Source organism: Xiphophorus maculatus, chromosome 13, assembly GCF_002775205.1.
Source record: "Xiphophorus maculatus strain JP 163 A chromosome 13, X_maculatus-5.0-male, whole genome shotgun sequence".
In the NCBI taxonomy this organism is placed as follows: domain Eukaryota; kingdom Metazoa; phylum Chordata; class Actinopteri; order Cyprinodontiformes; family Poeciliidae; genus Xiphophorus; species Xiphophorus maculatus.
The window spans coordinates 9,949,127-9,960,604 of record NC_036455.1 but is presented as its reverse complement, the minus strand read 5'-3'; the positions used below and the strand labels follow the sequence as shown (position 1 = coordinate 9,960,604).

Sequence of the window (11,478 nt, the reverse complement as noted above, 5' to 3'; positions counted from 1 at the left end):
AAAATTATGTTTTTTTTCATATAGAGATTACTTAAACAAATAATCATAAAAACATAATTAGATGGGACCACACAAAAGCCAAATTGCAAAAAAATAAAAAAAAACATTAAAAGCTAATCCAACTCAAATAAAACAGATTTAGATTAAATAATATAATTATAGCCTATATTTAATCAAGTTAAAATCAAATGTTGAATCTGTACAATTGATGCATTTTTGCATAGTTTCATCATCCCATCATGACCCTTTTCTTAATCCAGTCTCATTGGTAATTTTTTTATCAACTGATTACTGGGGTGTATTGGTTTTTTGTCTCTTACTTTGTTTTGTGCAGCAACCAATCACTGCCAAAGTAGACTGTATTGATTTATTTAAGTCTCAAAAAGTAAAAGTTACCAGGCTATATTCTATTTTTTAGACAGACTACTTTGTATGACAAGATTTTTTGGGAAGATGATATTTAATACACACTTCTTACCAGATGGTGGCAGTAAATAAAATAGAAGAGGAGCCAAAAGATTATGTCATACCTAGCAACAAGGTCAAACACACTTCCTCTCTAAGATGAGGACTTCTGTCATCTCTCCATTTCAGTTCAGTTCAGACGTTCTCAGCAGCTGACAGAATCGCTCTCAATCTAGGACACATTGGCAGTAATTTTTATACTGAGACTGAAGCGTTCTGAGAGAACTCTGGGAATCTTTGTGTAATGTAAAACTTTTCTTGATGGATCTATGCTCTGTTAAAAGAAATGTCTAAACATCTTTTCACATAAACTACAAACTTTCTCATTTGTAAATAATCTGGATGAAGAAAACTACTGAAGAAATATATCTCAATGACAGTTCATTGGGTAAAAATAATTCTTTGTTTTATTCAGATAGAAAATACAGTTACATGAAGGTACATTTTAGTTTTGAAGTCTTAATCATTTGAAAAAAAATCTCTCAACAGATCAATGAATAGCAAACGTAACGATACGATGATCTAAGAGATACTGCAAAGATTCTACGTAAACATCTAGTTTCATACATAACTTGATGATTTAATCATTAGAGAAAAGTTGCAAATACTTATTCTTTCCTCACAATGTCACAATTAGACAAAGAAAAATATCACTCTTCGTACCACCAGTGCAAATACAGTACAAAATATTTAGTCAGTAAAAGCCCCACAAGTCCCAAAATACAAATAAAACCCCCTAAAACTTGGAGTTTTAAAAACTTTTAAAGCAATAATATAATACAGAGTTTAAAAAGTAACCAAAAAAATTCATGAAGCATTGTAAAGATCCAAAAGAGAATAACTAAACTTCCCTTATTACTTCAAATAGCATATGTAATCGTGTAACAAACATGATCGGTTTGGCTAACTCAAAATACTTTCAAATTGTGAATATGATTTATTATAGGTCTACAAAAAAGCTCACACTGCAGTATTTTTTCTTACTCTGAGGTCTTACAGTCTTTTTTTTACTTCAAACTTTCTTTTAAATAATTTGCTATCTTTTGTTGTTTTAGCAGATTTGTCAGAAGGAAAAATATGATTTTACATTAATGGATCAAGGTGTAACATGTCCTCACTGAAAAAACAAAAACCTGAAACGCATCTTTCCAATTCTTCTTATTTGTAATTAGGTATTGGCATATTTGCTGACTACTTTGTCCATAGTGTTTAATACAGGTTTCCAAACATGTAGTAAACATGTAGTGCGCTACATGTTCCCAAATATGTAGTAAATATATTTATGAGAAAACTTAGTTTTTCATTCCTCAAATAACTTCATATATTAGATTTCATAGATCTGCTTGGGAACATGACTTGTTTCTCAATATTTTTGCCATATTATAATCTGGCTCCAAATGATTGAGATTGCTAATTAGTCAGACTCGTGTCACTTTTATTCATCGCTCTGATTGTTGGAACTAGGAGATGAATCTGCAGGAAGAAACGGTGTTTATTATTTTATTTTTTTTTTTTTTTTTTACAAAATGTGCACAGCAAAAGTTTCAATTTGTGTAAAGCTACTTACTATCAGCACCAGAATCATAGGATGGATTGGCTTGTTCTAAAGAATACACAGAATATGTTCATGTTAAATCAATTTCTTCAATACTTTTAAGAAAAAAAGACATATTTGCCTTGTCTACTTCATCTAACTAGGAGTTTCTTTTTCTTGCTCTGTGATGACAAAAGTAATTATCTATCCTATACTCAACTCTATTATGAGAAAGTCTTAGTGGTACATAGTTTTAATACTAAAGTGATCGAAGCTGGGAAAAATTGGACATCTGTCATGATAAAACAACTCTGAATAAAAGAATGAAACAAATTCTTACTGTGGGACCTGAAAACCCTCTCATTATTTACGCAATGAAAATCTGGGCTTTACACTTTGGGATTTAAAAGAAATTTCATATAGAAATAAAATTTAAAAGTGTAGAAAATCATTGGGTGTAACTTGCCTGTTCCAGAGGAGCCCTGAGAATTTAGACCTAAAAATAAAGATATATGTTAGTATATCTTTGTAGCAATAAACAACTCAGTAACCTAAAAAAACATCTTATTCTGCCTGACACTTATATTTTCCACAAAGTACAAAGGTGATTCACAAATGGATTGGCAAAGAAATAAATTACTTGGATAAGAAGTTGTGTCTGTAGAGGAATATATATATATATATATATATATATATGTATATATATACATATATACTGTGTATATATATGTGTTAGATTATATATACAGTGGTGTGAAAAAGTGTTTGCCCCCTTCCTCATTTCCTGTTTTTCTGCATGTTTGTCACACTTAAGTGTTTCGGAACATCAAACCAATTTAAAAAATAGTCAAGGACAACACAAGTAAACACAAAATGCAATTTGTAAATGAAGGTGTTTAGTATTAAAGGAGAAAAAGAATCCAAACCATCATGGCCCTGTGTGAAAAAGTGATTGCCCCCCTCGTTAAAATAGATTATAACTGTGGTTTTTAACACCCAAGTTCAATTTCTCTAGCCACACCCAGGCCTGATTATTGCCACACCTGTTTTCAATCAAGGCATGACTTAAATAAGAGCTGCCTGACACAGTAAAGTCCACCAAAAGATCCTTAAAAGCTACACATCATGCCGAGATTCAAAGAAATTCAGGAACAATTGAGAAAGACAGTAATTAAGATCTATCAGTCTGGAAAGGGTTATAAAGCCATTTCCATAGCTTTGGGAATCCAGCGAACCACAGTGAGAGCCATTATCCACAAATGGCGAAGACATGGAACAGTGGTGAACCTTCCCAGGAGTGGCCAGCCGCCCAAAATCACCCCAAGAGCGCAGCGACGACTCATCCAAGAGGTCACAAAAGACCACAAAACAACGTCCAAAGAACTGCAGGCCTCACTTGCCTCAGTTAAGGTCAGCGTCCATGCCTCCACCATCAGAAAAAGACTGGGCAAAAATGGCCTGCATGGCAGAGTTCCAAGAAGAAAACCACTGCTGAGCAAAAAAACATTAGAGCTCGTCTCAATTTTTCCAAAACACATCTTGGTGATCCCCAAGTCTTTTGGGAAAATATTCTGTGGACCGATGAGACAAAAGTGGAACTCTTTGGAAGGTGTGTGTCCCATTGCGTCTGGCGTAAAAGGAACACTGCATTTCAGAAAAAGAACATTATACCAACAGTAAAATATGGTGGTGGTAGTGTGATGGTCTGGGGCTGTTTTGCTGCGTCAGGACCTGGAAGACTTGCTGTGATAAATGGAACTATGAATTCTGCTGTCTACCAAAGGATCCTGAAGGAGAATGTCCGACCATCTGTTTGTGAACTCAAGCTGAAACGAACTTGGGTTCTGCAGCAGGACAATGATCCTAAACACACCAGCAAGTCCACCACTGAATGGCTGAAGAAAAACAAAATGAAGACTTTGGAGTGGCCTAGCCAAAGTCCTGACCTGAATCCTATTGAGATGTTGTGGTATGACCTTAAAAAGGCTGTTCATGCTCGAAAACCCTGTAATGTAACTGAATTAGAACAATTCTGCAAAGATGAGTGGGCCAAAATTCCTCCAGAACGCTGTAAAAGACTCATTGCAAGTTATCGCAAACGCTTGGTTGCAGTTGTTGCTGCTAAAGGTGGCCCAACCAGTTATTAGGTGTAGGGGGCAATCACTTTTTCACACAGGGCCATGATGGTTTGGATTTTTTTTCTCCTTTAATACTAAACACCTTCATTTACAAATTGCATTTTGTGTTTACTTGTGTTGTCCTTGACTATTTTTTAAATTGGTTTGATGTTCCGAAACACTTAAGTGTGACAAACATGCAGAAAAACAGGAAATGAGGAAGGGGGCAAACACTTTTTCACACCACTGTATATATAATCTAACATTATATATATGTTAGATATATATATATATATATATAAAAGATATTTAAAGCATTTAACATAGAAATATTTATAAATGTAGGTCTTATATTTGTAAAGCAGAGGGAATGTGGCAAAAAAGCTGACATTGTTATACGTGTCAAAACCTTGCAAATAAATATTATTCTTGTAGAAATTTTTACACTTGTAATATGGATCTAAATATTTATCTTTCATATTTTAGTAAACCTATAATACTTATCCACTGGTGTATTTAAGGGAAAAGTAAATTTGTTTGAAAAGCACATGTGTTAAGAACTATAAGTGTCCCCTTTCTGAGAGAAAAGGATTTTGAATGTGTTATAGAATAATACTGTATGACGGTTCTGAATTTAAAAAGGTTAATGAACAGAAAACTTACCATTATCCATGAGGGGCTCCTTCTCATTAGGTGTGCTTGTACCAGTGACTGGTTGAGCTACATAGAAAGATTCAAGCAGACAGTAAATATCAAACTCACTACTGCTAAATGTTTTTGAATATATGTACCATTATATCTAAACAACAGAAGCATTTGTTTTTAATGTGCCATTTTAGGTTCATTCCCATTGTGAAATCTGTTTTTGTAATTGTATTTGATTTAATCAATGACATTTGTTTAGAAATGTTACAACAGGACACTAACTTTTGAGACAGGACAACTGTCAGTGTTGGTAAATAATTAATGTATTTCTATGTACCACTAAAAAAAATATACGTTTTCAATTTCAATGTACTGGTCAACTGACATTTATTTAATGATTTATGATTTATTTAGCAGAAATTAGAAAGGTTGGTTATGATTGGTTGAGTAAATGATGTCAATATTGTATTGAATATAAATATCTGTGGAAAACATTCCCATTGCTACAACTTTCACAGACACTGCACTAATGCAGAATCATACATAAATAAAAAATAAAAAAAAACAATAAAAAAAATCCTACTTACCCTTCTTCTGGCTACCATGGTCACCATTGGCGCCTGCACATACAGAGATACATACATTTACAAGTATGGTGACTAAACCTATCTTAATTTAAGTTTATGACACTTTAAGGTTTCCTCTTCAGAAAAAAAATTATTTTTCACCAAAAAAAAAGGAAAAAACATTTTTTGGTGAAGAAAATTAATGAGATGTGACTTACTGGAGGTGGCCACAGACTCTAGACCTAAAAGTAAAGATATATGTTAGTATATCTTTGTAGCAATAAACAACTCGGCAAACTAAAAAACAACTTAATCTGCCTGACACTTGTGTTTTCCATTCACAAATGGTTTGGCAAAGAAATAAATTATTTGGATAAGAAGCTGTGTCTGCAGATGTATGTATATATATATATATATATATATATATATATATATATATATATATATATATATATATATATATATATATAGTATATAAACATTTAAAGCATTCAACACAGAAATATTTGTAAATACCAGGATTTAGTGGAAATGTAGGTCTTATATTTGTAAAGCAGAGGGAATGTGGCAAAAAAGCTGACATTGTTATACGTGTCAAAACCTTGCAAATAAATATTATTCTTGTAGAAACTTTTACACTTGTAATATGGATCTAAATTTTTATCTTTCATATTTTAGTAAACTTATTATACTTAGCCACTGGTGTATTTAAGGGAAAAGTAAATTAAAAATATAAACAAATAAATACTAACAAATAAATATTATTCTTGTAGAAAGTTTTACACTTGTAATATGAATCTAAATATTTATCTTTCATATTTTAGTAAACCTATAATACTTATCCACTGGTGTATTTAAGGGAAAAGTAAATTTGTTTGAAAAGCACATGTGTTAAGAACTATAAGTGTCCCCTTTCTGAGAGAAAAGGGTTTTGAATGTGTTATAGAATAATACTGTATGACGGTTCTGAATTTAAAAAGGTTAATGAACAGAAAACTTACCATTATCCATGAGGGGCTCCTTCTCATTAGGTGTGCTTGTACCAGTGACTGGTTGATCTACATAGAAAGATTCAAGCAGACAGTAAATATCGAACTCACTACTGCTAAATGTTTTTGAATATATGTACCATTATATCTAAACAACAGAAGCATTTGTTTTTTAGGTTCATTCCCATTGTGAAATCTGTTTTTGTAATTGTATTTGATTTAATTAGTTACATTTGTGTAGTAATGTTACAACAGGACACTAACTTTTGAGACAGGACAACTGTCAGTGTTGGTAAAGAATTAATGTATTTCTATGTACCACTAAAAAAAATATACGTTTTCAATTTCAATGTACTGGTCAACTGACATCTATTTAATTATTTATGATTTATTTTATGATTTTATTATGATTGGTTGAGTAAATAATGCCAATATTGTATTGACTATAAATATCTGGGGAAAACATTCAAATTGCTACAACTTTCACAGACACTGCACTAATGCAGAATCATACATAAATAAATTTTAAAAAACAATTAAAATAAATCCTACTTACCCTTCTTTTGGCTATCATTGGAGCCTGCACATACAGAGATACATACATTTACAGGTATGGTGACTAAAACTATTTTAACTTAAGTGTATGACACTTTAAGGTTTACACTTCAAGAAGAAAATGTTTTTTTTTTAACCAAAAAATAAATAAAATTTTTGGTGAAGAAAATTAATGAGATGTTACTTACTGGAGGTGCTTACAGTCCCTAGACCTAAAAATAAAGATATATGTTAGTATATCGCCTTACTCATAAACAGCTCAGTAAACTAAACAAACATTTTAGTATACATGACACTTGTACTTTAAACAGAGTGTGAAAGTGATTGACAAATGCATTGCAAAGAAATAAAGCACTTACTTGACTGACTGGAGCCTTCTTTGCATTCTATTAATACAGAAACATTTATTAAAAACATTTAACAACAATTTATTTATATATTAAATCCCCCAACCTAATGATCACAACCTGATAAGAAATATCTTTAGACGTTCATGGTTTTAAATAATGCTTTAAAATAAATATATATATTCTTTTAGATAAAAATAAAACAACTCTATGACCATAGGTTTTTTTTAAATTAGCAGGGTTTTAAACAATAATAAAGAAAATCTACAGATTATTCCTTTAAACATGATAGAAGACTTGAAGCCTACAGACTAAAGGCATAATAATGCAGATTTTCTGTAATGTGTGTATGTGCATTCCACTGGTTGGAAAATCCAGGGGATGAATGTTAAGCCAGAGCTCAGAAGAAAACATTTTCATAAATTAAATATTTTGTTTCCAGATTTATCGTTAAACATAAGTGCTGGGAACAATGGTCAGTAAGCGGACAACAGTTTCTGTCAGAGAGTCAACCACTTTAACAACTACCAGTGGTTGTATAAAGAAAGAACTATGAATGCAAATACATCGTTTGATGTTGTAAATATGTGCATACACAAGGCATGTAGAGGAAATTTCATATTTTATATGGTATCGGAAAACTGACTTTTTCATGAACATTATCTTAAAACAAATCTAACCAGCCTCATCAACTGATCATGTGCCCTGCTAGTAGCTGAATATGAAATCAATATACTATGCAGCAACAACTACATTATCCCTGCATGTAACTCATAAAATTTAATGTATGAATATAACCGGCTGGCTTCCAGAGTTTTCCTTGTGAAAACCAGAAATGAATTCTTGATTTCTTGTTAAACCTTATGCATTATGCACAACAACTTTTTGATGGAGGTGAAGTTCAATGGATCAAAAAGCTCAGTATAAACTAAAAGCTACTTGAAAAATGGAAATTAGTCTATGTAATGATGGACTGTTCAGCCACTCCGTATGACTTATGATATCTCATATAGTACATAATAAAATAATAACGACCACTGTTCCTGAAAAAGAATCTTAAAATACTTTTTTCTGTGCAACTGAAACACTGTATATGTGGTGTTTAAATAATTGTAAATGTAACTTTCAGTCATTTCAGTACATTTTATTAAAAGTTAATCTTATCTTAATGAACATCCAGTTATGAAACAAAAGGTATATAAGTGATCTTTAATGGATAAAGGGGAAAAAAATCTTACCAAGTCGGCGTGTCTTCTTCTTAAGGAAAATAAGTATCCCACCAATGGCTGCAACCACAATCAGAATAGTGACAGCAGCACCAATGATGATGGGCATATTCTCATTGTCTTCCACAATAATGTGATCTAAAACAAAACAAACTTCATATTAATTTTAGTTCACTTTTAGTACTTCTGTGGATTTTAATAAACAAATTACTAGACATACAATCTATAGTAAGATTGTATGTCTATAGGTATTGTGATTGGTTGATAGAAGAAACCAATTTTACATACATATATTTGTTTCATATACAAACAAACAATGGGAAACTAAACGTTTCTCACCCCATTTCTCTTCAACACGCATTTTAGAGGCACGATGATTAACTTCACAGGTGTAGATGGAAACATCAGACTTCAAAATCTCTACATGATCTCTTCTCTGGAAGGTGTTGTCATTATTTGGGAGAACTCCAGTGGTCACCAACCCGTCCTCTAGAGTCAGGACACGTCCATTTCTTTTGATATACAGAGTGATGTCCTTTGGTAAGAAACCCGTAGCCAGACATGTCAAAATTGTGTTTGTCTCAGACTTGGCTTTACGAGTGAACAAATGCACTGTAGGTGGACCTGGTGAGGGAAAAATGGAAAAGTTTGTTCCAGAAATTTTAATCAATAACATTTTGATATTTATATGCTTTCATTCATGAGATCATTTAAGCACCTAAAACATAAAAAGGCCTTTTTTAAATAAAGTTTCTCTTTAAAGTACACCAGAATAAAAGTTTTCAAAACAAAAGTTTTGTTTGACTTTGTTCAGGAAATTATTTGAAAGCAAATCTAAGGTAAGCATATTGTCGGGAGAGAGCATATGGAAAAAAAATAAACAAAAACATATAGGCAAGAAAATATATACATACTGGCTTTTAGAAGCTGCTCTTTCCCAAAGTCTCTAAACTTGCTCATCCATTCCATGCACTCCTTCTCCAGGTAGCCCTTGGTGTATTCCTTCAGCACCTGGACCTCATCCCACTTCCTCTTGGTTTCTTCTGCTGCATGAATGGGAGCAACCCAAACCTGTCTGTCATCGTCAAAGGACAGAAAGTCGTTTCCATCATAGTTGTACATGTCCATCCCACGGACAAACTGCATCGTCCCATCAGGCTGAGTTTCACCCTCGCAGCCATGCATCCACTGGAGAATATGGGTGTCTGCAAGAAAACAATAGAGAAAAAACTAAATAAACATCAAGAAAAAACTATTTTAGTCATTAAAAGATTTAGAGACTTAATAAACTGTTAAATCTTGTTGCTGTCGTAAGAATCTTGACATTTAGATTGGACCTGTGTCAATGATAGTTTACAGTAATCATTACTTTAATGCTTTGATTATTGACTGTAGGTATCCTAAACTCCTTTGAACTTACTTGTGTCATTCTGTCTCATTCGTTTCATCAATATGTCGATGTTGACCTTGAACCATTGCTGCTTGCTCTTTCTGGACTGGGTGCCTTTCTCCCAGTACTCTTGTTCAAGATGCTCTTTCATCCACTCCTGTTTGGGAACTTTTATTTGGTTCTCACTGTCATAGTAGTCAATCATACTGTTATCCAATAAACCCATAGCAGTGAACTCATGTAACCCTGGGAGATTCACTGGCTTGGAGAAGGCCGTGTAGATGTAGGTGAGGGTGTGCTTTTCTAAAAAACATATAAATAAAAAGAACAGGTATTAATTTAAAGAGAGGCTTGTGAAAAACTGAAAGTGGTTATGCTTTGACCTTTAGTCATTTTATGGAACATTGTCTTGGTATACAGATATCTTGGTCAAAATAAATTGTGCAAACCCTGTAATTATTATTTAGGTGAAACGTTGGTCAAAATCTCTGGATCAAAATGCTCCTGGTATTAAGTCCTTTTTCAATTTGAGTTTAGACATTCATGATACTTAATATTTTGTATGTAGTTATTGTTAAACCAAATTGACTTTTTCAGAGAGGGAAAGAAAAAAGTAAAACAGATGTACTATACTGCTGGGACAGAAAAAGAAACAAAAAACACCCCAGTCTTGATGGCAACTCATGTCAAAACTATCCCAGTAATGTTGTCTGCCTACATTCAGCCAGACTGCCCCACCTTCACCTGGAACTATTTGAAAGGACTGATGCCTTCCTGGAACATTTTATATAATGGTGAACAATATTTGTTGGGTTGAAGTTTAAGTATGGTATATATTTTTTAGTTTCGTACATGACAAATCTGCCACAACCATTTTACATATTCCAAAACATTATTAGATCAGTCAGAGATTAGAGCTCATTAACTATTTTTCCTTTAAAGTTTTCACCTTTTAGAAATTCCAGACTATTATTAACCACCTACCATCAGCATTCTTAACACTTTAATATTTAATAATAACAAAGGCAATGTTTAGGTGAACTTCCCGATTATCTGGGATGTTATATCCTCCACATAGGAACATCCTATGTGGATATGATATCCACATAGGATGTGGATCCTATGTGGATTATGAACTAATTTCTAACTAGAAATTTGTTCATAATTTCTAAATTATGAACTAAACACACATAGCTAAATATCAACAAACATATATTCTAAGTTTAATAGAAGAATACATTGAGTTACTTAGACAAAAGTCACAAGCAGTTTCACTTTTATTTTAACAAATGCACTTGAAATTGTCAAAGTACAAAAGAAGAAGAAGAAAAAAAAAAAACACTTACCGCTGTTGATGGTGATTCCTGTCCCCAAAAGAACCAAAACAGCCAGGAGTGACATTCTGAACCCAAATTAAGTTCTGCTCCTCGGGGAGAACTACTTATGTTGGGCTGTAGGATGGTGCTCCTCTCTGTGTTTGTTCCTAAAGCTCACCTGTTAGACTGGTTCTCTCTTTCCTGATCTGTTGTTACTCCTTCACCACTGTGCCTTTAGGGACCATCGTAAATCAAGAAACTTTTGTCTTCCTTTAAAATTAACATCATTTTCAACCACTTATACATCTGCCACAAAAATTAACAGCAA

At 32.8% G+C, this 11,478-nt stretch overlaps 1 protein-coding gene across 1 annotated transcript; it reads right to left on the bottom strand.

Moving 5' to 3' along the window:
• Nucleotides 1-845: 845 nt before the first annotated feature.
• LOC102230961 (H-2 class I histocompatibility antigen, alpha chain-like) lies at nucleotides 846-11,343 on the bottom strand. Its single transcript, XM_023345366.1, has 15 exons — nucleotides 11,181-11,343; nucleotides 9,865-10,137; nucleotides 9,359-9,649; nucleotides 8,784-9,068; nucleotides 8,457-8,582; nucleotides 7,231-7,257; nucleotides 7,060-7,083; nucleotides 6,873-6,896; nucleotides 6,329-6,385; nucleotides 5,546-5,569; nucleotides 5,349-5,381; nucleotides 4,780-4,836; nucleotides 2,466-2,495; nucleotides 2,033-2,068; nucleotides 846-1,938 (listed from the first exon to the last, which is right to left on the bottom strand). Exons 1-15 carry the CDS (start codon nucleotides 11,233-11,235, stop codon nucleotides 1,901-1,903), a joined length of 1,380 nt encoding a protein of 459 aa, XP_023201134.1. The 5' UTR covers nucleotides 11,236-11,343; the 3' UTR covers nucleotides 846-1,900.
• Nucleotides 11,344-11,478: the final 135 nt, after the last annotated feature.

Coding starts and splice junctions, on each gene's coding strand:
- LOC102230961 (XM_023345366.1), bottom strand. CDS start 11,235: ATGTCACTCCTGGCTGTTTTGGTTCTTTTGGGGACAGGAATCACCATC. Junction 10,138..11,180: donor AGGAATCACCATCAACAGCG/GTAAGTGTTTTT, acceptor TATGTTTTTTAG/AAAAGCACACCCTCACCTAC. Junction 2,496..4,779: donor GGAGCCCCTCATGGATAATG/GTAAGTTTTCTG, acceptor CTTTATTTTTAG/GTCTAAATTCTCAGGGCTCC.